This window comes from Coffea arabica, chromosome 10c (assembly GCF_036785885.1).
Source record: "Coffea arabica cultivar ET-39 chromosome 10c, Coffea Arabica ET-39 HiFi, whole genome shotgun sequence".
Lineage (NCBI taxonomy): Eukaryota > Viridiplantae > Streptophyta > Magnoliopsida > Gentianales > Rubiaceae > Coffea > Coffea arabica.
This window is the reverse complement of record NC_092329.1, coordinates 3,059,726-3,086,414: the sequence shown is the minus strand read 5'-3', so window position 1 is coordinate 3,086,414 and position 26,689 is coordinate 3,059,726. Positions and strand designations below refer to the sequence as shown.

General features: G+C 38.7%; 4 protein-coding genes across 6 annotated transcripts; 2 read left to right on the top strand and 2 right to left on the bottom strand.

The window, feature by feature from the left end:
• Positions 1–23: 23 nt before the first annotated feature.
• LOC113713614 (uncharacterized) lies at positions 24–3,840 on the top strand. 2 transcript variants are annotated; one of them, XM_072069567.1, is made up of 5 exons: positions 24–630; positions 1,243–1,638; positions 1,919–2,524; positions 2,890–3,017; positions 3,494–3,840. In XM_072069567.1, exons 1-5 carry the CDS (start codon positions 196–198, stop codon positions 3,495–3,497), a joined length of 1,569 nt encoding a protein of 522 aa, XP_071925668.1. In that variant the 5' UTR covers positions 24–195; the 3' UTR covers positions 3,498–3,840. The 2 variants fall into 2 exon arrangements, with proteins under 2 accessions (XP_071925668.1, XP_071925669.1); XM_072069568.1 differs by lacking the exon at positions 3,494–3,840 and having other exon boundaries at positions 45–630; positions 2,890–3,021.
• A 2,904-nt stretch (positions 3,841–6,744) lies between these two features.
• Positions 6,745–9,535, bottom strand: LOC113714454 (uncharacterized TPR repeat-containing protein At1g05150-like). The gene has a single exon (XM_027238289.2). The coding sequence runs from the start codon at positions 9,299–9,301 to the stop codon at positions 6,890–6,892; it is 2,412 nt and encodes an 803-aa protein (XP_027094090.2). The 5' UTR covers positions 9,302–9,535; the 3' UTR covers positions 6,745–6,889.
• A 5,864-nt stretch (positions 9,536–15,399) lies between these two features.
• Positions 15,400–23,911, top strand: LOC113714949 (kinesin-like protein KIN-7E). 2 transcript variants are annotated; one of them, XM_072069530.1, is made up of 15 exons: positions 15,400–15,585; positions 17,309–17,395; positions 17,607–18,019; positions 18,385–18,474; positions 18,560–18,660; positions 18,769–18,882; positions 18,966–19,047; positions 19,133–19,200; positions 19,453–19,518; positions 19,686–19,810; positions 20,576–20,909; positions 21,138–21,242; positions 21,328–22,455; positions 22,755–23,053; positions 23,375–23,911. In XM_072069530.1, exons 3-15 carry the CDS (start codon positions 17,797–17,799, stop codon positions 23,694–23,696), a joined length of 3,057 nt encoding a protein of 1,018 aa, XP_071925631.1. In that variant the 5' UTR covers positions 15,400–15,585; positions 17,309–17,395; positions 17,607–17,796; the 3' UTR covers positions 23,697–23,911. The 2 variants fall into 2 exon arrangements, with proteins under 2 accessions (XP_071925631.1, XP_071925632.1); XM_072069531.1 differs by lacking the exon at positions 17,309–17,395.
• A 663-nt stretch (positions 23,912–24,574) lies between these two features.
• LOC113714948 (uncharacterized) lies at positions 24,575–26,046 on the bottom strand. The gene has a single exon (XM_072069533.1). The coding sequence runs from the start codon at positions 25,788–25,790 to the stop codon at positions 24,834–24,836; it is 957 nt and encodes a 318-aa protein (XP_071925634.1). The 5' UTR covers positions 25,791–26,046; the 3' UTR covers positions 24,575–24,833.
• Between the last annotated feature and the right edge of the window lie 643 nt (positions 26,047–26,689).

Here is a 26,689-nt window from a genome sequence, read left to right as displayed (position 1 = left end):
CAACGCGAGGTGCACGTGCTTCCGGTTTTAGCAAATTTTAGGGTTTTAGCCATCCAAAAAAATTCCGTCCATCGTCAAATATCGTCTTTACTAGTTTCTTCTTCTTCTTATTTCACCTTTGCTTCAGCAGATTTTCATCTATGTATTGGTTATTTTAATTCTTAATTATCTTCGCCCACTAAATTATCTATCAGTATGGGAAAAAATAAATTCATCGACAAGAAAAATTCGGCGACGTTCCAGTTACTCGCCCGGGATACTTCGGATCCGAACTGCTCATCCGGACTCTCTAGTGACCGAGGTTTCGTGAGAGTCGACAATAATCAATACAAAGTTGGCGGCTTTTCTGAGGATGAGGAGCCAGCAATCGACGGCGTTCTGTTTGATGACCCAAATTCAGTATTCGACGACGCGCCGGAGGACTATTACGAGTGCGGATACCCTGGGAATGGAGCTCGGACGGGGTCGTCGTTGCCGGACCATGTAAGGAGGGAGATACTTGAGCTAGGGTTTCCGGACGATGGATACAATTATCTGATGCATTTGAGGGAGATAAAGAATTCCGGCGGCGGTTCTGTTTATTATCAGAATCCCAAAGCTCAGCTTGGTCATCTTCTTCCCGATGTTAAGGTTTGTTAAGCTTGAGACTCTTCCTCTTTATTTATGCTATGTACAATATTAAGGATTTTAGCCTAAATGGGACTATATAGCTTAGAATTCGGATTAAATTTTGTTTTATTGACAAATTTCTAGCCTTCATTGTGGGCAATTGTTAATCTTGCAGAGATAGTTATTACGCTTGTGTTCATTTAGATAATATTCTACTAAAGAGCTCAGAGTTCTGTGTCTAACCCAGCTGAGCTCAAGTTGATTTTGCGTCGGCTTGATTTAACTTGGTTTATGTATCCCTAGATTTCAAGATTTATGCTAATCGAGCAGAATGGACTACCTTCACAAGTTAACATAAGCTTAATTTGTTCGGGGAGGATTGATTAGTTTATCAATCAATTTTAAATGTGCCCTTACTCAGTTTAGCTCAATGCTAATACCGTGTAGATAAGACAGAGAATAGTAGTAATTCAGTTTCTTTTGATTAGTAAATGAGTAAGGCATATGCTTCTCATGGATATAATTACCGAAGAAGTGTTGTTTCGAATTGACGTTGAGTTCTAAATGGTGATATTAATTGTGTGTTGTATGTGTTTTGTTCTGTCAGCCTCTTATGTAATTTGTTTCTTGTAGGCCTATAATGCATCAAGGCTAGAAATTTCAAGAGTGGAGGATGAGTCCAATGAGAAGTCCATGTATGCTGTTGCATCCAAAACTCGGAATGCAAAAGTTGAGAAAGTGGCTGATGATGACATTGCAGCATTACTAGATGACAGTGATTTGTCACGGTTTGGCTCTGATATAGAGGAGGACTTGGAAGAGGACTTTGTGGTCAAAGCAAACCTTCTAGAAGGACCATCTGACCTGGAACTTGGTAAAAAGCTGAGATTGCTAGAGAGCCTGCAGGTTAATAGGGTAGAAAGGAATGATTTGGTTGTCTCTGGTGCAGAAGAAAGTGTCGCAGGATCTGTTACTGTTGAAAATGAGAAGCCAAGGGTTCGCCGTCCTTTAGATGAGCAGTTTGACTTGGTAAGATTTTTTTTTTAACATATTGATCTTTATTTCTTTCCTAATATTTTAGAACAAAAGTTTTGATTTTGTTTCACAAATCTTTAGTATGAGTCAAGTATTCAGCATTGTTGCATTCGACCTTCTGTTCTTGTTAGAAAAGGGATGCAAACTTTGATAATGACAGAAAAACAGAAGTACAAACCATATAAAAAATTTTATAAAGAAGGGGAACCAAAGATGTCTGCCAAAATTGGGTATCTTATAGATTCAATTTCTCATATAGTGTAATTCGGTACAGCTTGAACTTCAGGAATATGGTGCAGACAGTGATGGTGATTATGGTGTTTATGATGACGCTGAAGAAGATGCTTGTGAAGAATCCCTCGCTGAGAAGCTTAATCATGCATTAAAAGACCGTCATCTTGATGGCTTAAATGGTAAATATGCAGTTCCTTCTGATCTCTTGGAAGAGAAGAAGGAATTGGAGGATCTGGAGTCACCAGAATCTGCTGCAGATGTCATCCAAAGGTGCAGAGAATATGCTGAAAAATATGAAAATGAAAGTGAAGATGAAAAGGAGGTGGTTTTTCAGGAAAGTAGTGATGAATCAGAGGTATGGGATTGTGAGACTATAGTTTCAACATATTCAAATCTTGATAATCACCCTGGGAAGATCGGAGCTCCAGAAACGAGAAAGAAGAAGCTAGCTGAAACCTTTGCTGCAACGTTGAGTTCTCCAGGACATATAATAGCTCTTAAAGGCAAACAGAAGCTTCCTGTAGACTTTTTGCCCACTAGAAAGTCTTCTACAGATATGGTGACGGACATGAATGGTCTGAGACCTGAGCAACCTCAGAGGAAACAACGTGGTCAAGAGACAAAGGAGGAAAAGAAAGAAAGAAAGGTATCTGTTATGCTGCTCTCTTCTTTTTTTTCTTTTTTTTTTTTGACAATGATTGGTTTTGAATGTGGAACCATTGCTTACACCAAATATTTTTGGTTGAACCTCTTTTTTCTCTTGACATTGTGGTTTTATTCTCAAGACAAGTACCATAAATATTTTCCAGAAGTGGTGCTCATGGGCTGAAAATTGATATTTGTGTCTTAATTAATCTGGCAATCTTCCTTGATGTCCTAACTACTATTGAATTTACTTGATGTGTTGCTATGCGTCTTAAGTGTTTTCCTTTCAGGTTTGAGTGACATTTTTACAGTTCCCCCCCCCCCCCCCCAAATTTTCCTATTGTCATTGATGTATAATGGTTACAGGCTGCTGTCAAAGAAGAACGACGTGAGGCACGTCGTGTGAAAAAAGAATTGAAGGGGGTTTACAAGTATGAAGCAAATCGTGCTCAGAAGGTTGCTGCTGTTGCTGGTCCATCTTTGGTTCATCTAATGTGAGTATGTATGATGTGATCATACTTCAAAGTTCAGTACACTGCACAGGAGTCCCTTGATATCTCGTGCTTTTCACCTATGCTGATTTATTGGGGAACTTGCCTCACATTCATTGATGTATCTGAAATTTGTTGAGTCCAGCTGTACTTAAGCTCAGTTCTCTGTAGTTTGAAATGTCATCAAAATGCATTTTGCAACTGTGCATTTGTCCTTAGTATCAATGTGATGTTCGTCATTGCAAGTGCAACTTTTTTGTTACAAAATTACATTTGGAATTTGAATCATATAATCTCCTGTCCCCAGTACACGTTTTGGGTTAAAGTCCCAGAGACCAACATTTTGCTAATCCAACCTTTATTTTGTCCCGTGCTTTTGGTGTTCATTTCGATTAATAATGCTTCTTTTAGGGAGTGCCTTGTGCTGTTGACTGATACTAATTACTAATCATCTGTTCTTTCTTTGATGTTTCCAATAGGTAATATGGTTGCGGATCATAGAAGACACTATGGTACTTCACCAGGATGTTTCTGCTCTCAAGTTTCTGGTAGTAGCTGATATTACTGGCTCAAATTGGCTAGCGTAGTCTAACATGCAGCTGGGATTGTATTGCTCTGACGCTTTGGTGTTTCAGGCTCTATGCTGTTTTTAGAGTGAGGAAAAAAAAAAAAGAAAAATAGAAGGAAAGCATATACACTATTTGTTAGAAATACAGTCTAGCGTGATCGGTATTCTGGTAAAAAAAAAAAATGATCAGTTGAGTTGTTTGGCATTACTGTACATTTTTGGACGACACGCCAGCGAAAATATTTTTTTTTGAACTAAGGTATGATTCCAATGTCAATTGCCGTATACCTAAGAGATCAAAATGGTTTAAGAATATATGGTCTCAAAGATGCAAGTAACTTTTGAAGAAAGTCCCCAGTTTGCTTTTGCATCAAGTGGGATCCCAGGGTTTTGCTAAGTTTATCAGGATTTTGTTTGTATGACGATAAATTCTGTATTTTTGTTAGTAGTGTAGATTCATAGAGATACACTCCCAAGTTTTCCGGCAATAAGTTCTAAGATTCAATATTTTGATAGCCTCAGGGAACGGATGCCCCTTTTTGTGAATTGGATGTTCTGCAACTCTTTAATTGTGTCTTTTGCTGTCAAATTCCAAATGCAGCTACGGTAACGTTTGTTTTGTTTGTTTCCTTGGAATTGCTTCAATGGACATAAATTTGAAGAAAAGCTCAGAGACTTTTATAACATGTGGATGAGCAGTTAAGTCAAAGTGTGAAGACAGCAGACACCGCTCACATTTTCTTAATCATACTGTGGTATAGTAATTCCACAATAGGAGGAGACAATGAAATGCCCTCTACTAAAATTTTCCAATTTGCCCGGATAGGAGTGACTTTAGCTACCTGTAGTTAACATGACACGGCAAATATGTCAGATGATTTGATTCGAACCTTTCATAATACCCCACGTAAAGGTGGCAACATAAAATGGAGAAGTAGATAGAGCCGAATTGCCGAAGATCAGTGAGGTGAGGACTGCAGTTTGAGCCCCTGACCACCATCATAACAGGCACAGCCATAGGCCGAATGGGGAAGGGGAGCTTCTGCTGCTGCGGCCGAATGAGGAAAGGTAACTTCTGGAACTGCATGAGGAATGGGATCACTGCTTCCTCCCCCGAAATACGGTGTTGGAACCCAATTGCCATAATCTTCCTCTATTGGATCATCAGGAATTGGAGTCTGGCTTTGTAGCTGCACCTCCTGTTCTTCAGCAGAGGCGACTGATGCTGGGGAGGAGAATGGTGCTTCTGCTTCTGCTGAGACTGTGAACAAGGATGGGGCTCTTGCATCGGCAGCTGCCCTTGTCATCAGCAATATCATCAGCAGCGCCAAGCGCATGATCAACCTCACAATCGCGTTCGCCATATCCAACTTGATTCGATACTCTCTGATCACGCTGAATTAGTTTTTAGCAATATAAGCAGTGCTGGCTTGCTTCTTGATAATCTCAGAAATCACCTTTTTTTGGAGTATGTACTCTTTGTTAGCAAACAATCCTCGCAATCTCGTTAATTTATGCCGTATTATCTGGAGGATGCTACGAGCACAAGGACAAGTTTGGCACACAACGTTTGAGGTTGGATAATACTTGTTGCATGCCATGCGTGTATGACATAATCATGGTTCTTGCATGTACAAGGTTTTTAGAGATGAGACAGCTCATGTCGTCGCAGAACGGACAACTTCCTACTTTTGGAGTTTCGTAGGTTCATCCAAATGCGGAGAGGAAATTAAGTGGAAATGAAGTAAAATTCGCTAAAATTAGAGTTTTACTTCAAACCAAATATTAAACCTTTCTTTATATTGTTAAAAAAAAAAAAAAAAAAGAAATCCTCCTATTGCCTCGACGAATGATTAAAAGTTTTAAATATGATTCCTAAAAAAATTGTTGCATTTCAACCATACAAATGCGTAGTACTGTGCCTAATTAGTTACATCAAAACTTTAAATTACTTGGGAGGGGTTATTATAGCGGTGTAAATTACACGTCCAAGAACATTAACATGTTAGAGCCTGAAAACAGAAAACTCCTCTTACTCGGAACTTATCTTTTCGACCAGGCAACCAAGACAACCATAACCGGCCAAGAATTTCTCAAGCGCAATGTGGTTTAGTTATAATTCAGCATTTATAGGTAAACCAAATGAGTTGCAGCATATAAAGTAATTAAAAAGAGATGGAACCTGTCAGATATGGATGATGATGATGATAATGCAGCTTGAGGCATATGGTGGATCATAACTTGAACACAAAAGGTAATACCAAGGAAGTTAGGAACAGACAAATCCAAACGTATATGCTACCAAATATCCAATACCGCAGAGAAGAAGACGGCGTGTCGTGCAGAATCCTTGCAATGAAAGGTGAAGATATAAAGCAATGGAGAAGTATCAAATGGCGAATCATCCAAGAGCCAGCAACATTTTCACTCATAGCTCATATGATCTGTTTTCATCTTATTCATCCAGACCTCTTTCTGCGATATAATGATTTCTCCAATTCTGTTATTCAGACTCTACTGGTATTCATTTGATGTTTTTTTCCCTATCACGCACGCTGCACGCATTACTTACCTTCGCTCACTTAATTTTATGATCTTTTATTCCATAATAAATGGATACGTTTGGTCTTAATAAAGTTAGTACTCGTACAAAGCATCACATGTGTATGTGTGATTTCACACATAAATTTCCTTTACCTGGGCACCCTGTTCAATAGGTTGGGGAGTGTAATTAACTGCTCAGATAGGATACGAACAGAAACAACCCAAATTCATCTATTCTCAGCAAATCCCCCTATGCGTGACTGCAACTTTTATGACCTGTACCATGAAAATGCAGTGTTTATTTGGATGTCTGATATCAGTCCCGTTTTCTGACATTCGTGAAATGCGCAACACAATGAAACAATTGACATGAAATCAGCTCTCACCAGTGATAATCAACCTCTTTGCATTCTGCAGTGAATTCTGTACACAATTAATATCCCGTAATACAATCCAACTCAGCTCAGTGAATGTGATCTTTACACGGAAAACCTTAGTTGAGAGAAATGTCATGTACCTAGGAGTAGTCAGCTACAGCCAATACAGCAACAGGACAACCAAGAAAAAGAAAGAAGAAAAGGGAGAGAGAGGAGAACCTTTACAGTGACTGCCACAAAGTGAAGAATACAGAGGTACCAGTGACCTCATAGGAATTTATTGTACAAGGCCAAAAAGCTCACTAAATACATTCAAGTGCTAAGCAATTCACACTGAACAAATCATCTACATCAAGCCTGCAAAATCACCCAAAAACTAAACCTTGCTAGCTAGGTACAGCAGGGGGGGAACTCTTAGAATGCCAATTGAACCATAGGCACTTATCCTTCACTGCTTCAGCTTCACTAACGTACTCTTTGAATCTGTACTCTTCTTGCTTGCATGCTGGGGGAACTTTCCCCTCACTGTAACATTGACTGCAGAGGCTGAAGTGTGATTTCATCTCCTTAAAGCGGGACCCAATGATAGGATATCTACAAGTTGCACAAATATGCCTGCCATGGCGATTTCTGTCCCCGATTTCTAGCTTCAGCAGAGTAGACATGATACCAAAACCCCAGTCTTGATCATCAAACATTGCAAGGAACTCAGTCAGAGAAACCGGTGATGTATCCATTTCTCCGTGTATTTCCAGCATTTCACTGACACCTTGAGAAGGAATGTAGATGGCCCTCAAGAGCTTGATGTACCTTTGAGCATCACTTTTTCTTATCTGGGTGCTACCTTCATTGACAGGCCGCCACAGCAGTGCATCATATGCCACCCGCTTCCGCCTCTCTGCAGGACCTCCACAAAGAGGGGCAGCAACGGCAAAAAACAAGCCCAAATCCACCCTGCCTGACTCAGATTCATCCAGAACAGAGAGGATTTTCTGGTTTATTGCCTTAACAGCTCCCACAAAGGTGTCAGGCTTCAAAAAACTCAGTAATTTGCGGAGAATCTCCTCTAGTGCAGCCTTGCGTATGGATTTTTCAGGCAAACCACCGCCAGAGTAGGACACTGGTACATCGTTGTCATTCATTTGCTTCTTTATCAGTTCCACATCACATCGATTCAGTCTGGTAATCTTCTGAAAAGCTCTAATATCAAGCGAGTTTGCTAATTCTGGCCTCAATGTAGTTCTCTCCCCCACAGTCTTGAACTTCGAGGGTTCCACAGTTATATAAACCTCCTCCCCAGTACCACTTCCATTCCCCTTCAACCTCTTCTTCTGGAGCTGCTTCAAGTGAGCTACTGCATCATGCAATTCAACCCTGTTTGTCATTTTCAAAGCTTCTTTCAAAGCTTTCTTAGCTTCCTCAGTTTCACCAGCTCCCAGCAACGACACTGCCTTATTCAGCTGTGCTTTCCAATGATTCGGCCAAACAGCCAATACCCTGGTATACATTTCAGAAGCTCTTGGATACCTACCCATATCCATGTATAGCCCACCTAAATTGTACAAAGCATCCACATGCCCAGGTTTCAAATCAATAGCCTTCTGAAACTCCTTAATCGCATTATCATCATCCCCCATAGCATGTAAAGCTGAGGCCAAATCACAATGCGCATCCGCATAATCATTTTTCATATAAATAGCCTCTTCCAATGCCTTAACAGCCGCCTTATACTCGCCTACTCCAAATAATGCACTACCCAAAAGTTTCAATGCCCTAAAATGAGTTGGACACAAAATAGCAGCTTCTCTATAATGCTCACAAGCACCAAGAACCATACCTTCACCTTCAAGAGCAATTCCCAAATTGACATGTATCTGAGGAAGCAAATAAGCCCACTGATTGCCACCAGCTTCAGCTGCCTCTAATGCCTGCAAGAACTCCCCTTTAGCCTCCCCATGCCGTCCAAGTACATATAAACAATTGCCAGCTCTAAAATGAGGCCTTACGTCAGTTGGCTGCAACTCGGAAGCCCTCTTGAAGCTCACAAGAGCCTCGTTGTACAAATGGTAATCATACAAAACCCTTCCAATAGCCATATGCCCATCAAATGCCTCCTCCCTTGACCTTGCCCCGTCTGCCCTCGACCTCAAAACACCCAATTCCTTCACAAAAACTACATAATCATGACCAGATTCCTCCCAGAGAAATCTCTTGTCCGAGATCTCTGTTGATGGACCCAATTCTCTGGACCAACCGGCATCTGAATACATATCCGAATTATCATTTTTAATCTTCCCATCTTTCGTTTGCTTCGATTTTAACCTTTTAATTAAAATATCAAGATCATCCACCAATTTCCACGTATCATCAAACACAATGCCGTGATTCGGTGATGCAGCCCAGGCCGCAGTCCTCTGCTTCTTGTGAGGCTCAATAACTCGCTCGTCAGCGATTGATGAAGTGGAGGCAGCTTCGTCGGAGATGCCAGCGGCAGCTGCTTCGGGCTTGAGCTCGAGACCCAAGGCGTCGAAATCACGGTCAACATCGCCAGCTCCATCATCATAAGTGCGCAACAGCCCGTCATAGGTAAGGCCCTTTTCGCCATCAATGAATTCGCCGTAGGTTCGGAAAACTTCGTCGAGAATGGCGTTGATTTGCTCGTCGCTGAACTTCACCCTAGGGTTGACGGCCACCACCAGTGCCGCCATCTCCTCCCTGTTCAGACCTCCATCCCGGTTCGCGTCGAATTGCTGGAAAATTCTCTTCACCTTCTCCGATCTGCTACCTCTAGTTGCCATTTGGAATTCTAACTTAATTATGAAATATTACAGCTGGCAATTGGAAATCAAAATGCTAAGGACTAAAAATTTAAACCCAACAAAGAAAGACTAAAACGAAAAGAATTTGAGAGGGTGGGGAATCTAATCTTGGAACTGAAGGGGATTGAATTTTGGATAATTGAAATTAGGGTTAGGGCTTAAGTCAGAGTTCAATAAGAACCCTAAAAGCTGGATTTTTGATGGGGGATTGGGCAAAAATGGTCCAAATTTTTGGAGGGTTATATGTGGGCGAGAATTGGTAACTGGATAGGGAAGGGTAATTGATTGGTTACGAAGGTGGTTGCATTGGATCTGAAGCAAATGGGAATTGGAATGGGAATCAAAGTGGAAAAGACTAAAGAGAAGAGGAAAAGGGTGTAGGGGTTCCCCTTTTTGCTCCAGCTGCTGCTGCTGCTTCAGCAGTTTCAGCTGTCTCATATTATCTTTTTGTGGCTGTGATGATGGACTGGTGGGGCAGAGTTACAGACCGGGGAATGCCTGCTGTTTCTGGGAATGGGATGTATGGACCTTCTTTTTTCTCCTTTTTTTTTAATTTCTTTTTAGTTGGCAAAAGGAACGTATTTGTCAGCCTCGAATTTTATAATTTTATTAAATTATATTTATTTTTTAAATAAATAAATATGAAAAAATAGTTAACAAAGTACAGGATGGTTAAGATCATAGTTAGTAAAATACGGGATGAGTATAATATAAGATATGATATATACATATATCATATATAATTTTTTTAAAAAAGTATGCTTAAAAGTTCAATGTAAAAGTACATGTCCGGCATAATTATATATGTAAATTCATACGTAAATAGTATGAAATATTAAAAAGTTACGAAATGAAAAATACCGGTAAATTTACTATAGTTTTCTAAAACTATGCTACTTTCATACCAATTTTAAACTTATTTTTGTTTGTGAGACGTTAAATTTATTAAAATTTTATTGTCATATTGCTTAAATATGTATAAATTTATAATTATTATGATATATGTCGCTCTTATTTTATATACAACTTAGAAGCATGTTATTTTCAATACTTAAATTTAAATTTTTTTTCAAACAATGAAGTATAATTCACAAAATATTATAGATGAAAGTTTATTACACATTTATATGGTTAAATGAAAGCACGAATATTTTTCAAAATATTTTTAAAATGAACGAAATATAGATATGGTTTTAAGTTGGAGAATGGAGATCGTAATGCTGCACTTTACATGTCAAAAGGCAAAATAGATTATTTAAAATAAAAGAGACCACCTGTGCAATTTTTGAAAATTTGAACTCAGATTTTTAGGATGTGTTTGATAAAATTTAAATCTGGAAATTGAAATCTAAAATCTAAAATTTGAAACTAAATCTATAAAGTTACTGAATTACTAAATACTAAATCCAATACATTTGAGTGTATATAACACTAAATGGTAAGTGAATATCTTATTACCTATTGTTTGAAACAAGTTTTATTTAGAAATTTAGTGCCAATTCATATGTACTTTTTTTTTTTTTTTATCAAATGCTTTTGAACGTATAAGATTTGAATCCATTGAATTTAAGTGTTGAATTATGTTATCAAACGGGACCTTAGTCAAAAAAAACAAAATAATAATAATAACTTTTTCTACACATAAAATTGCAAGAAATTTATAATTGTATGAATCATATAAACAAATTATAGCTCAGTAATATTACACACTGTCCCACGAACTATGGAAGGAACACTAAACGTATAGATATAGTTGGACCTGTAATTACTTTTCTTGATCGATTACTTAAGCAAGCTGGCTAAGGGGGACTCTTGAAATAAGTCTTGCTTATTTGACTGCTTCTTTTTCATTCATGTATAACACTTCAGTTAGTTGCGTTAATGAGTAGTTGCATTGATTGCTCATCAGCTGGCTAAAGACTCGAAGGAGAATAAGGGTTAATCAAATGGATGCTTTATCATATAGTTTTGCCTTTTGCTTTGCATCTTTCTAATTTCTCATCATACAGGCTATGATCTCAGTTGATGGGGTTAATTATGTTGGATTATAAAAAGGCCGTTGATAGATTAGTAGCTGGTCCTTGAATTATGGGCAATCGATTTCTTTGTTTCTTCTTGACTACTAGCATCTTGTTTCGATGGACTAAATGATTGATAATACGCCAATGACGGTAAGTAGGTTCGTATGAGAAAAGTTGATCACCATATCTATCTTAATTAGTACCTTCCTCCTCTGTTAACATCTTTCCACCTGAGTTGAGATTTTTTTTTGAAGGTAAATCGCATCAGGTTTTCGAAATAAAAACCAGTTGTAGATATCAGATTTGTCCCACGATGAAGGAAAAACCATACGTCAAAAGCGTAACAGAAAGAAACGTGAAAAGTGACCTTTTGGCCTTGTAAATTAGGAAATCATATCACGATCATCAGAAGAGAACCAACATGATTAATCGACTAATTATATGAAACTGGGAAACTCGATTATTCGTACATTGTTGTTAGTCATCCTAATTTGTTGCCATTTAATAAAACTTCTTCATTTCACTGACACAAATCATAATAAACAAGGGTTTTTCTGACGAACACTCGTTAACACACCTATTATTCACCTAACTTATCATATATTTACACATACTAATAATTATTATCCTCTCTTGTATTTATATATATATATTTTTTTTTATTTAGTCTTACCTACTCTTCCTTGTATTTATTTATTTTTTTCCAATTAGTTTTATATTTTCAAAAATATAACATCTGAAATATATTTTAACGAGTGTCCTATGGGCATCTGTTAGACAAATCGAATAAACAATTATTTGCGTCAATGAATCAATCCGCACTGGAAAGCAAAAGTATGTTTGCTTGGTTTAGAAATTTTCTTTCCCCTGGAGGATACAAAAGAAGAAGTTTAATAGTACTACTTTGTTGAGAAGTTTTTTTTTTTTTTTTTTTTTTTGGATTGACGTCGCAATATCCTCTCCTTTTCTCTTCAAGCTGGAGTCCAGCAGGCACGTTACAATGAGGACAACAAGAATGATTAATATTTGTTCCGGCCATGAATAAATCTTAGTATGATGCAGATCCAGAAGAAGTTTCTCCAAGTTAAAATCAAAAGCAAAGAAAATGCCAAAAAAATAGATACAATAAAAAGGATATCGACAGGTAAAAGATGGGAAATACATATTCACAAATTATTGTCCCTGTAGGAAAGTCCGTCAGAGAAATAGCCAAATTTAGAGTGAAGTACGAGGCTCAAGAGGTTTAGTACTATTTTTATGTGGAGTCGTCTATTTGGCGTCTTGTCGGGTGTTATTTTTTTCTTTCTACGGAAAAAAGGTTAATTTTTATTACAAATATCACAATTTAGGGATAAGTAGTAATTTTATAGGTTTAATAGAGAGTCTATCTTCCTTTTTGTGTGCTTATCTAGTGTAAATTCAGAAACTCCAAAAAGAAAATGCAAAGCTATCCATCCCATTATGTAGAAACTATGCAGACAGAAGGTATTACATATAAATTATCTGACTATTAAGCATTTATTACAGTAAAAGGGAAGGCAAAAAACAAAAATCTGTTAAGCGGTTAACAAACTCGATTTTTATGCCTCTTAGACTTGAGCTTAATTTCTTTGTTTTTTCAAGAAAAACTAGAATTTTACCCGTGCATCAGCACGGTCTTTATTTATTTATTTATTATGAATTTATACAAATATGAATAATTTAAATATATATAAACACATAACATAATCCAAATAGGATTCAGTATGGGTAAAACCCAAATAACCCACAATACATTAATTCAGTGAGAAACACTGTGATTAAAATAACTATCTTCATATATATAAATATATATATATATATATATATATATATATATATATATATATATATATGCGCACCTGCACGTCTACTTTAGCCTTGGGGCTTAATTTCTTTGTTTGCATGAGTTCTTTTTTTTTTTTCAATAAAAAGTTTGTGTGAATTCGATTCTGATCATCAATAAGGACCAGAGAGTATGTTCAATCGAAGCTAAAATTCAAACACATGACTTTTATTAAAAGAATAATCCGACCTTACCCACTAACCGACATACATTGGTTCATGAGTCCTTTTGTTAGAGGGCAAATTATCCATTTGGCCCTTGAACTTTTAGTTTAAGGAAAATTAAGCCCCTTAACTATTTTTGGACAACTTTTAGCCCTCAAACTTGTAAAATTGTGCACCTGTGACCTTTTGACCAGTTTATCCGATTTTGCAACCCTTTTGACCATTTTGCAACAGGAAAAGCTAATTCACACGAATGGCAGTAATCTGAGTGGGAGGGATTTTTGTCCGCATATTCTAAGCAAAAAGGGAACAACTGCTCCCTGTTGTGATGAAGCGCCCAGCAGGGGAACCACCCTAAAAGAGGATTTTTGCAACTGAATGCCTGCGTGCTGAACTGCCACCTCCATGGCCATCTTGACCACGGCCTTCATTGTGTGACTGATTCGTATGGCCTTTGCTCTTGAATTTTGCACCTACGTTCCTACCAACAAAGACTCCAACTTTTACTGTTGTATACAAGCCAACTGCAATTGCTAAAGGCCGCACAGCCCAGTGAAAATCCTCAGCATGCTGGTACTTCTTCATTACTCCAGGACATGTATCGAAAGAGACAAGCTCCACTTCAGCTGGATCTACCAAGAAACTTTTACATTCTCCCCCAATCACAAGTATTGCTGGGAATTTCACAATGACGCACCCATTTGGAAGTATTTGAGAAATTCTTCCAGTTGCCCGCATATCTCTGCCTTTACGAGGTCACTTAAAGCGGGGATTCACAATACTTGCCTTCAACCTCACAAACTGCCCCACAAAATACGGCTCTGCCATTTGGAGATCAGAAGGATGTCCTTTCCACAGAGTTTGTAGCCCTAAGAAACCAACAGCAACATTTCCATCACGTTGTATGAAGTGTAGAATACGCACAGATGAGTGTTCTTCGTTTTCCTTAATCAAGCGGACCCAATCTCCAATAGCAAATCCAAATGTAACCCTCTCAAGAGTTGAAACGTTCAACGTAAGAGGGTTTGGCAAACTAGGGATTCGCACAAGAACATATCCATCTTGATCAGTGTCCTTCTCCAAGCCAACTACAGTTCCTTCTGTTACAGCCATTGTCTGAGTACTGCAAGAATTTACTGCCTTCCGTGAACGCACTATGTCACCAACTTGAAGATGATCTTTTGAGAGAGACCATGAGGCATAGCTCTTGCAAGTTGACTTGTCCAAGAGGAGTGTGCTCTGAGGACCGCTCCCGTCCTCTTCAATAGTAGCAACATTCAGAGATCTACAAGCATCCGCTCCTCTGTTTCTCTTAATTTTGCCTTCAACTTGGCAGCTTTTGCCTCGGATCTTGCTACTGCAGTTTCAAATTCCTCTTTTTGCTTTTCTGTTGCATTGATCCGCCTTAGAAGGCCTGGTATCAACTCGATAGAATGACGGCACATCTCGTCGTCAATCCAATTCCAATACCCACAGCCACCAACTTCTTCTGAGCAAACGGCATACCTTCTCCTTGGATTTCTATCAGTCCAAGAAGTAATCATCTTCGTGACTTTACCGCAAGGACAAATAGGAAGCACAGGGCTACGATATTTGCGCATTTTTTCTTCCCTTCACTTCACTTTACCTTCTTCCCTTTTTCTTGTTTCTTTGCCGACTTCTCTCTCTTCCCTCTGCAATTCGTTTGTTGAATAAGTTAGCGGTTGGGTTAGGTTAGGAAATGGGAAGAAGGAGGAGGTGTTCCCTTTTTGCTTAGAATATGCGGACAAAAATGCCCTCTCACTCAGATTATTGCCATTCGTGTGAATTGGCTTTCCGATTGCAAAAGGGTCAAAAGGGTTGCAAAACCGGATAAATTGGCCAAAAAGGTCACGGGTGCACAATTTTACAAGTTTGAGGGCTAAAAGTTGCCCAAAAATAGTTAAGGGGCTTAATTTTACTTAAACTAAAAGTTCAAGAGCCAAATGGATAATTTGCCCTTTGTTATATATATATATATATATAAGTCAAAAAAATTTTCAACTTGTAGATGTGGAAGGTAGCTCTTGGATTGCAGCTTGGGATCTGGGGCTGGCCTCACAACCGGCAGCAGGCACCCGAGTTATAATCTCGCCGCTAGGGGTTTGTGAAGGGTTTTGAGATTGGACTGGAGTCCTCTCCTCCAATTCATACTCTCTTGGATGCTTATACCTTGAGCCGGGGACACAAACATTGGTATTGGATATTCCTCTTCCAAATTTTATTAATTTGGCCGGTTATGTTTATGTGGGCATGAAAAATCGTTATTTGGCAAAATTGCAGGAGCTATTCCTATTTCCTACTTGAATTACCATTAAAGAATTCCATCTTGCTATTAATAAAATGAACCACGTAGGGCAAAGTCATGCTTACAAAGAATTTTGGCCGGACCACTGCAGGAATGTATATCTTTGGCTCAAGAAAATGGAATGTGTTAGATAGAGCCATTTACATATGAACCGTCTCAGTCAATGAATTCTTGAAATCGTATTCAAATAAACTAGATTGAAGCCGGACGGAGGAGATTCACCAAATCTTCTCTCCTCTTGTGTCTCGGCGGTTGCAATTAGGTCCAAAGCATAGTCAAACATAAAAAGATGGCATAATGCAATACACAGCTTTCGGAAGTTCATTTTGTTTCTGTCTCCCGCATGCATGTCTCAATTGAACGTCTCCTACTACTTTAATCTTCTTAGGTTTCGTCCGTTGCGTTCACTGTGATTATACAGTTGGATTACATGTCACCGTACATCAGAAGCCCAAAATTGATGAGCGCCACAGGACTTTAAGACTAGACGTATTCAAGCTCAAGAAAAAAAAAATGGTCCAAAATCAAATGCAAATGCCTTTTGACTATTGAGTAGTATTGAAACGAGGCTATAGTTTAAACTTTAGTGAAGCACAGGCAAACTCTCCCAGCGCCTGTCATCAATCTCTTTAGTTTTCTTGGTTTGAATTCGTTTGACAATAATAATGTGGTTCTTCATACCATGTAATAGTGAGAGAAATGACTCCGAATGTTTCGGCTCAATATATCTTCTCTTTTCTTTTTTTTTCTTTTTTTTTGGTTGGAGGGAGCTTCATATATCTTCAAAGTTGTTATACTATTTCAATTAACTCACTCGATCACTTGGAAACGTCAAGTGATAAATAACTTACTTGGATAAAAATGTCATGACAAAAATAAAGCAAGGGTGACTGATTTAGGAGTGCGAATATAATTTTCCTTCGAAGAAAATTCATGGTGAGTTTTGATATCTTAGTATAAGGAAAGATGAGGTCCAAGACTCAAAGTTGGTACTCCATTAAATTCCCCCGTGTTCCTTTTTCTTCTATTGAAATATTGAAGCAAAAAATATATCCGTCATAGTTGGCGATGAATTTCGGCGGTCCAAATGCTTTTGACTCCGCTCAAAGTGTTGATATTGGTTTGCACTTCGCAGATTCTCTGATCCTCGCATGGCATGATCTCATCAAAAGTTAAATCCCCCTTGGAATTGGAAATGTTGTCTGGATTTGTCCGGAATTCTCTCCGGGTTCTCAAATTCTCCGTTTCAACCGTCATTTTAGCTCATCCGTTGTTCCCTAATAATGTACAACTGCCAATTCCCTCTTCCCGACCAGTCTCTCTCCCTGAACGTGGGAGTTTCTTTGTTTCTTCTTTTTGGATCATTTTGAGTTGCATTCACCATTCTTGATTCGAAACAATGCTAATAATGGTGAGCTAATCTTATCCGGGCATTCATTATTGCTGTGAAAATTGTAGTGCTCGTTCAGCATTTTTTGTTTATACTTTTTCATTTTCCAATTTCAATCAGTCAATGCATGTGTTTATTGTGTGTTAGATTGGTGGTCATTTTTGAGCAGCTGTTTGCTATCAGACATCAAAATGTCACTAAATTTACCTTGTTACTGGCAGATTGGAAGGTATTGCTCATTTTAGTGCTGAATACGTACATTTGCATTACAAACTTCAAGACCCTAAGGTTTTACCACCTTTATTAAGGTAGGATTTCTTGTGTTGCCTGAGTTACTCACACAAGCGTTATAGCACTGCAATACAAAAAATATTGTTTTGTGATTGCATGCAGCCCTCAAAAATGTAAAACCCCAGTCCTTTTTTTTTCCGAATTATTTTTCTACTACAATTTCATCCATATCTTATGTATCTTTTGAATGATCATTTCTTATTCTTTTCCCTTTTATCACATATACAGAGGCTTGTAGGGGTGTATTTCCATTTTGGTGGCGTAGGACGAGCGTAGAGCTTAGAGATGAGTTCCTCTTCTTTTCACGAAGGGAGGAGGAACCCATATTGGTTTTTGGTTCTCTAGTTTACCTGCCCATTGATTCTCCTTTTCAAGTGCATCTTCGGTAGCAGCTGGGGAATTGATTTTTGAGTCAAAGATGGGGATGGTTAATAATAATGTGGACGAGTCGGCTAAGTGGGATAATCAATTGTCAAATGCTCACGAAGAGAAGATCTTTGTCTCGATTAGACTGAGGCCTTTGAATGACAGAGAACTTGCAAATGAAGATGCTGCTGTTTGGGAGTGCATCAACAGCACTACACTTCTGTACAAAAATAGCCTACCAGAGCGTTCCGCGATACCAACTGCCTATAATTTTGGTGAGCAAATGGAGTAGCTCTTCCTTAAATGTGATGCAATTTCTTTTTGGCATTCCTGTAGCGGTTTAAGTAAACTTTCCTCTTCAGTAACTACGATGAAACTCAGAAAACCAAGGCTCTCAGAAAGTTTTCTTGTCTCCTAAATAGTTGATTCTATGGAAAATCTTGAGGTTAGTTGTTCCAGAAAGTCACATTGCCATTTAATTGAAGATATCCAGTTTAGCCTGATAATCAGGACTGATCCAATGTGCAATAGGCCACACATTTTGAGAACCAAAAATAACTTCAATATTGTCCTGCTGTTTCTACTTCGTTTTTGTTCCAACATTGACTTTGTCATTTCCTTTTCAATCCTCTGGGAATAGATAGAGTATTTGCAGGTGATTGCTCCACGATGCAAGTGTATGAGGAGTCTGCTAAAAGAGTTGCGCTTTCTGTTGTGGGTGGCATTAACTGTGAGTATTACTCCTGTCCTTGTCTTCTTTGAGAGCAAATCATTACTGTGATAAGACTATTCTTTAAAATAAAATGCTTCTGCAGCAAGTATATTTGCCTATGGCCAAACAAGTAGTGGAAAAACATACACTATGTGTGGGATTACTGAGTACGCAATAGCAGATATATATGACTACATACAGAAGGTACTTGCTTTTCCATTTTCTTTCTAGAATTCTTTTGCAACTAATTTTGCTGTTTCTTTATTTCATCTGGACCTCCTCTAACAACAATAGATGTTTTTGATTTCACAGCATCCCAACAGACAATTTGTCTTGAAGTTCTCCGCAATGGAGATTTACAATGAAGCCGTGAGAGATCTGCTCAGCTCAGATGCTACTCCCCTAAGACTCCTAGACGATCCAGATGTAAATGCGTAAAATATTAAAAATTTGTGCAATTTTTGAAGCAGTAGATGTGCTAGTGAATCTTATTTTCTTTTTTTCTACAGAGGGGAACCGTGGTTGAAAAAATAACAGATGTTGCATTGAGGGATTGGAGCCATTTAAAGGAGCTCTTATCTCTCTGTGCAGGTAAACGAGTGCACCTCCTATTGCAAATAGATTACCAGAAGTGAGTGCCATGGCTCAATTCCAAGTTGAATTTGTATTTTTGCAGCTCAAAGAAAAATTGGAGAGACTTCTCTGAATGAAATGAGTTCCAGGTCACATCAGATATTGAGATTGGTATGTCTATTAGTTCCTGAGCTAGTTTCAGTGCTTAAGATACCTAGATAGTAATTCATAAACTTTAACTTAAATGTCAATTTTTATAGGTCAGTTGGTAAACCTCTTACAAAACGTGAATTTTGATGCCCAAGACATTCAAACATATCTTTGTCTAAGTCATCAAATGGATCACATGGCATTGGACTTTAACACTTATAATATGCTCCCCAAAACATTCATTAATTCTTCTGCAACAATGTATTCTTGCAGACAGTTGATAGCTCTGCTCGAGAGTTCAGACGCACTGAAAATTCCAGCACTCTATCAGCTACAGTGGTATGGACCTTTTTTTTTTTTTCCCTTAGTGTTATTCTGCTGATGCTTGGTAATTTCATGCTCACTATGAGCCCTGCTCAATGATTATTCCCTTCTACTAAGCTGTGCATGATGTCAATAGATGAGATACAATTTGGCATCATCTTTAAATTCTCTTGCCATCACAGAATTTTGTAGATCTTGCTGGAAGTGAACGTGCTTCTCAAACCTTATCAGCTGGTACAAGACTAAAAGAAGGTTCCCACATAAATCGCAGTTTGCTGACCCTTGGAACTGTTATTCGCAAGTTGAGGTGGAGCTTCATTTTTTTTTTCCTTAAGAGTTTCTCACATTTGGATATTAATAACTGGCAATACTGTTGTTGGTCCTGCTCTTTCGTGTTCTGGGGGGTAGGGGCCAAGCACTGTTGGTCATTGAAAGGTCTTCTTTCCCATGTATAATGATAGCATGGCTCTTTCTAAGGTTGAAGAAAATATAATTTTAGAAGAACTAGAAAAAAGGGAAGAAGTTCAAAAGGAGAAAGGGAAAGAATTAGAAGGAAGACCAAAACAATTTAAGGAGAGAATTGCAGTGCTCTAGTACTTACTACTTGTGGAGAAGACTGTAAGTTGTCTTTCCACATAGCTTATACCTATTTCTCAGGAGTCCACAAAATCGATAATAAAATATTTATTAAATCAAAACAAAGAAAATCTGCTTATAGATATTTTGATCGGATGTAATGTAATAGTCATTTCCTTAGTCTGATCTTCAGTGAATGGTAATTTCCTCCCGTTGTATTCCTTATCATGTCCGAAACTGAAATGATAGCCATTATGTACTGAGAACACCAGAAAACCAAATGATAATAACTAAAATTCCAGAATAAAGAGCAGAATATGCACTCAGATACATGTTAACGATATGTTACTCATGTTTTTGTGAGGTTTCAGTCAGCATTTTGAGCTTGTTACTTGAGGTGAGGTTTTCAAAGGTGCTTTAGTAGCCATAACTAAGACTGTAATGTACATTTGTCAATATGCATTTCTTATTGATTTATGACCATCAATCTATTCAGCAAAGGTAGAAATGCACACATTCCATACCGAGACTCCAAGCTAACACGAATACTTCAGAACTCGTTGGGAGGCAATGCAAGAACAGCCATCATTTGCACCCTGAGCCCTGCACACAGTCATGTTGAGCAATCAAGAAACAGTCTACTATTTGCAAGTTGTGCCAAGCAAGTTAGCACCAACGCACATGTCAATGTAGTGATGTCAGAGAAGGCATTAGTGAAGCAATTGCAGAGAGAATTAGCTAGACTGGAGAGTCAATTGAAGAATATAGGATCACTTTCTAACTCATGTGACTCTCTTGCATTGAAAGAGAAGGAGCTTCTCATTGCAAAGGTGACAAGAAATTAATTTCCTTCAATCTTTGGTTTTGCATCCATAACATATGATTTCATTTCGTTTTAGCCATCCAAAACAATTTAGAATGCACCATACAGGGTGGGTTCTCTTGCGCTTTGTCCAGCTTGAAATCCACATGGGGCCATATAAATTTTGAATGTAACTAGAATATTTATCTAGCTTTATGCATACAGGTATGCTTAGCTAGTGTATTTACTTCTGCAGATGGATAAAGAGATTAGAGAGCTAACTGAGCAACGTAATGAAGCTCACTTTCGCCTTCAGAATTTGATGCAATCAGCTGGAGAATCTCAAGGTTCAAGACCATGGGTATGTGTACTCACGACATGTTTGTCATACGTTTTACCCTCATATTACATCTTGATAAAGTTTATTCTCCTTCCATCATTTTTAGGATGCACTCAGTAGCATGTCAGAACCTCAAGAGAAAGGCACATGGCTTGATGAATATCCAGCATCAGAAGCATCAGAGATAATTGATCCTTTTCGCTTAGATGTTGGTTCAAGCATATCTCATTTTTATGACAAAGGTGAAGGCCTGAGTTTTAACAAGTCCGAGGAACAATTTGCTGAATCTTCTGAAGAACAATTTCTCTCTGATGATACCTCCCCAAGAATGTTTATAGAGAAGTACTTTGGTCCAGATCCAACACAAGGTTGGGAGAAAATTGCAGAAAGAATTGACCTGAACAATGAAGACAATTGCAAGGAAGTTCAATGCATTGAAATTGATACAAGCATCAGAAAGATAAACTTTGACTCAGTGTCATCCCCAGAAAAGGAGAATCAGGGTTTGGAGAATGTTAACCTGAGAATGATAAACTTTGACTCAGTGTCATCCCCAGAAAAGGAGAATCAGGGTTTGGAGAATGTTAACCTGAGAATGATAAACTTTGACTCAGTCTCATCCCCAGAAAAGGAGGATCAGGGTTTGGAGAATGTTAACATGAGGAAGATAAACTTTGACTCAGCGTCATCCCCAGAAAAGGAGAATCAGGGTTTGGTGAATGTTAACATAGACCATGATAACAGAACTCTGAAGCCAACAGTTGACGAGGTTAAGGAAATTACAATTTCTCCCATTCATTCCCATCCAGTGGAACAGTATTCTTCTTCATCAGACTCAGAACTAAACGACTCGAGAAGCATTGAGTCATCAAGGAGCAGAAGTTGTAGCGAAGTCCTCACAACAATGCCATTTTCTCCCAGATCGAAGATGGAAAAAGAACATGAAACACCATCCATTGAATTTGAGGAGGACTCGATTAGAAGTCTGGAACACAACAACCTGAAATTCTCCGAGTCAGAATCAGTTGCAGATGGTAAAGATCTATGCAGAGAACAATCCGAGGATGGGAAGTTTTCCGAGTTAGAATCAGTTGCAGATGGTAAAGATTTACACAGAGAGCATTCCGAGGAATATTGTGAAAGTGACTCCACAGATGCCAAGGAAGAAAGTATGAAGGCATTGGGACTTGCTGATGAGGTGGTCAAGTCTAAGAATCAGTTCGTGAATGAGCAGGTTCTCTCTCTCCTAATTCGTCACCTTCCTTACTCAGTAGTTAATGCTTACTATTTATTAATTGTCACCCAATGTGAAGAATGCATCTTAATCACCTATTGATTGACACTGTACCTTTTGGTTATCATGCTTGCACAAAATTGGACAAAATTCCAAAATGAAAACATCCCCAACATGGCTTATTGTACAAGTGTTTGTCATTAATTATTCTAATACTTCAAATGACAAAGCAATCTTCCTTAAACTGTGAAGCAGTAGGTCTACTTGCTTTGATACCTGCTCATTGATTTATCTGTTAGGTCCTGGATGCTGAACCAACTTCTAACAAGTTTGAAACAGATTCTAATCTTGTTTTGGGTGGAGTACATGATTCTCAGAAATCCCCTTCAGATTGGTCCATACAATTCGAGAAGCAGAGAGCAGAGATTATTCAACTCTGGGATGCTTGCGACATACCATTGGTCCACAGGACCTACTTTTTCCTGGTCTTTAAAGGAGATCCATCTGACTCTATATACATGGAGGTAGAACTCCGCCGATTGTCCTTTCTCAAGGTGTCTCAGCAGACTAATACTGTGAAAAATGGTCAATCCTCGAGGTATAGATCTATTCTTGCTTTCTTTTTCTTTCCAACTCATTATGACATGCCAAATACGAGCTGCTTTTTGCACCAAGAAGCTGTTATGTGAGCTGAAGACACAACAAACCTGTACTACCACACTAACTATAGCTTGGCGGGATGAGTAACTTATTAAGGCCGTATCTAACTGCTTGCTCTATCTCTATTCCCAAAATTTTCTAGTTATCTTCATCTAAGTTGATCCCAAGCATCTTGAAAAACTCATATTAGCGGAAGACACCTTCTTCATTCCTGGTTTTACAGTTATATCAGTCGTATAATTAATTACTTTGGCTACAGCACGAGAGCACTGAAACGCGAAAGAGAGATGCTGAGCAGCTTAATGCTTAAGAAGGTCTCAAACACGGAGAGAATGGCCCTATTCCAGAAGTGGGGTATTGGATTAAAAACAAAGAGAAGAAGGCTTCAGTTATGCCAACGATTATGGACAGACACAAAAGACATGGACCACATCAAGGAAAGTGCTGCCCTGGTTGCAAAATTGGTTGGCATTGTGGAGCTGAGCCACGTCCAAAAGGAGTTTGTTGGACTCAGCTTCTCAACCCCACAGGTGAATGTTAGGTCCTTCAGTTGGAAACACAGCATGCCGTCTCTGGTGTAGCTGGAGGCAGTGCAGTACCTCATCCAAAGAGATGAAAGAAGAAATCCAATAAAAGATAAAGAAAAAGAAGAATGGTATATAGTTTTCCATAGCTAACCTAACTGTTTTGTATATTGTTAACATGTATAGGAATTCTGCTCAGGACCCAAATTATGTAAGAGAAGACTGATTTGAAGTCTCATTCAAATTCAATCATTCTACTATGGTCATTGCTATTCAGAATCTTCAAATAAATTGGCATTTTATAAGCGACCAAGCCTAGAACATATAAACTGACATCCGCAGCAAATTGCAGTGAATAAACAATTATTTGAATATGCAGTTGCTACGTGACTAGCAAAAACTTGACCCATGCCATCATGGCTGCAAAAATGATGTATTGTGGTAAACAGGATAGCAATTTTTCAAGGATTTTCACAGAAAAACTCGATCCCTCCCCTAGTCCCCTGTTCCTCACGGTTGCAAAAATACTATGTACTTACGTAATGAAAATAGAAAAAATAAATAGAAAATAGAAAAAAATCAAGAATCAAGCAGCAATAAAACTATAAGTGCTTGTGATGCGATTGTGTCCATTCTGGTTCTGGATCGCGATGACGAGTTCTCTGTTGTTGGCTTCTGGAGGCCGAGAGCTCCACTTCGGCTTCGCTAACTAATCCAACACCTCCACCTGAAAAGCACGAAAGATCAGATAGTGATCACAGGAATGGTTTGTCAAGTTTCATACTCGCTAATTTCCGGAATTGGTTTGGTTAAGCCCAAACTTCGTTTACGGATCCATCAACTTAGTCCTCATAATAATGTTTCAGAAGCAGTTATCAGGGTTGCAGCAGAATTGGTGATTTGGGCAAAAGAGAGTTCCCCAGAAAATTGGAAGATAACCTCAAAAGTGCAAATTTACATACCCATTTTAAATGAACAAATAACATCCCCACCTTTTTTCACACGTGATGTTTGACAACATAACTAACAAATGAACAAAAAGAAAAAAAAAAGAACGGGTTCATCTTACAAACGAACAAATGGATTTATTCCACATGCTGTTCACGACGGAGAAGACAAGAAAGGAGAAAGTGAACGAAATCCTGGGTGCCGCCCATTGGCCTGACAGTGCCATTTAATCCAATGGGATGGATATCAGAGCTTTCCTTCAATCCTGGCCTGAGTGAGCCCAACACATGCATCAACAAAGTCCTCGTCTATAAAATCTGTTGAGAAGATTTGCAAACGATCGACGTAACCCTTGGAAAGGCACTCGATAATAAACAGTCTAGCATACCCATGAATTCGATTGGTGACCGGTTTCACACATAAAATTGGATTATCAGCTTGAGGCGTTGCTGTATTCTCAACCCTGTAAAAGAATTTCCTGGAATTCGCAGGTGGCTGCTGGCTCAAATGCTTCATGTTGCTGTCAAACTTTGTAGATGGCAAATCAGTGTCAATCCAGTTGTCCTTCAAATAGCCAGCGCTCCACAGTGGACTTCCATGCTGAGGCTGTGGAGATTTCCTCGGCTTCCACACGCAAATTACTCTCTTAGGCAATAATTCTGCAATAGTCTTTCCAAAAACTGAATCATCCTGGGGAATAAGATATTCCCCGAGCTGATCCTCCAAGTACTTGTCAAACTCAGGAGGATCATCGTGTCCGAATTCTGTCCGAATTTCAAGAACTATGACCTCAGATTGGGTTTCTGAGAGGAACTTCTTAACATCGTTGATGACAACATCGACGCTGTAGGTCAGTAGGATCCCATGGCATACCCGTCGATCCTCCTGAACTCGGACATCGACGACTCGGGCACCTCTGACGAGCTGACGGTAGATTGAAAGAGATTGGCATTGAGCAAATGGGCGGGTGATGCAAGGAATTCCAATCTTATTAGTAGCAGAGTCATGGGTTCCAGGCCACACAATCTTTTCTATGACAAGTTTCCCAGGGTCAAGGCCTAACATCCAGTTTTTCCTATCTGCAGGACGGTAATCTGAACCAGGAAAGTCACTTCCACTGCTTTGCTTTAGATCAGCCAAAGCTTTCATCTCGGTTGAGATATTCTTCCTGCGTTCCGCCTGTTTAGAGACCTGGGCACCCATGATTAAGAGAAGAGGGAGAACAATGCTGTAATCGTCCTTCCCCTTCTTCTTCTTCTTCTTCTTCTCTGCTTTAGATTCCTTGCCCCTCTATCCTTTTCTCTTTGTTTGTCAACGTAGCCGGCAGGAAAATGATTGGATTTGTCAGTCTTTGTACGTGCATGCGCGCTGTATTTTACAAAAATTATGTAACGGGGTCAAGAATTTAACCATAATTATGATTCAAGGATAAGGTTCAATGGGTTATGACTAAACTATCATAATGATAGATAGAAAGATGAAGCTTTTCAATACCCTTCTTTCAATCTTTTAATAAATTGTCTCGTCAATGTCACTACACCATTTAGAGACATTTGGCGTTGATTTGGTATGGTGGAGCCAGCCACTTGAATTATTGGCCGATAGTCATAATCTCTCGTGCCAATCAATGCATTTGTATATAATCTCTCTTTGTTTGTTTGGTCCGCTGGTAGTTGTACAGCTGCCCCTGTGCCATTTGGTTTTGGTTGGTTTTGATTAATGTTGTCACATTCGCAATATGTATATATCTTCCTTCTTCTTGTCGACCTTCAGCTAAACGTACCCATAGACAAACAGAAGAGATCATCATTTCCGTCTAACCAGCTGCCACTTGGCAATCCAGAGATGCAAGAAACAAAAATATGCTACTATGTTGCAGCCACTGAGCGTAGTTAACAAAGTACTATCTGATTACGAGTCACCAGTCGCAACCTTTCAACGGTGATTTCACAGCCTTGGTGATAAACTAAGAATTGTGCAAACCAACAATCATATAATTCTACAACGATAGAATATACTCAGCGTTGAACTTTTTCACAATTCTACATCTGGAGCAATACCTTGAGCAATTTTTTTTGCATATCTCAAGCAATGGAAGCAAA

Bases quoted from the DNA above. Each gene is read 5' to 3' on its own strand.
- LOC113714949 (XM_072069531.1), top strand. From the start codon at position 17,797: ATGGGGATGGTTAATAATAATGTGGACGAGTCGGCTAAGTGGGATAAT. The intron at 18,883-18,965 runs GTAAATGCGTAA...TTTTTTCTACAG, and splicing joins GACTCCTAGACGATCCAGAT to AGGGGAACCGTGGTTGAAAA. The intron at 22,456-22,754 runs GTTCTCTCTCTC...TTTATCTGTTAG, and splicing joins ATCAGTTCGTGAATGAGCAG to GTCCTGGATGCTGAACCAAC.
- LOC113714948 (XM_072069533.1), bottom strand. From the start codon at position 25,790: ATGGGTGCCCAGGTCTCTAAACAGGCGGAACGCAGGAAGAATATCTCA.
- LOC113714454 (XM_027238289.2), bottom strand. From the start codon at position 9,301: ATGGCAACTAGAGGTAGCAGATCGGAGAAGGTGAAGAGAATTTTCCAG.
- LOC113713614 (XM_072069567.1), top strand. From the start codon at position 196: ATGGGAAAAAATAAATTCATCGACAAGAAAAATTCGGCGACGTTCCAG. The intron at 631-1,242 runs GTTTGTTAAGCT...TGTTTCTTGTAG, and splicing joins ATCTTCTTCCCGATGTTAAG to GCCTATAATGCATCAAGGCT. The intron at 1,639-1,918 runs GTAAGATTTTTT...AATTCGGTACAG, and splicing joins TAGATGAGCAGTTTGACTTG to CTTGAACTTCAGGAATATGG.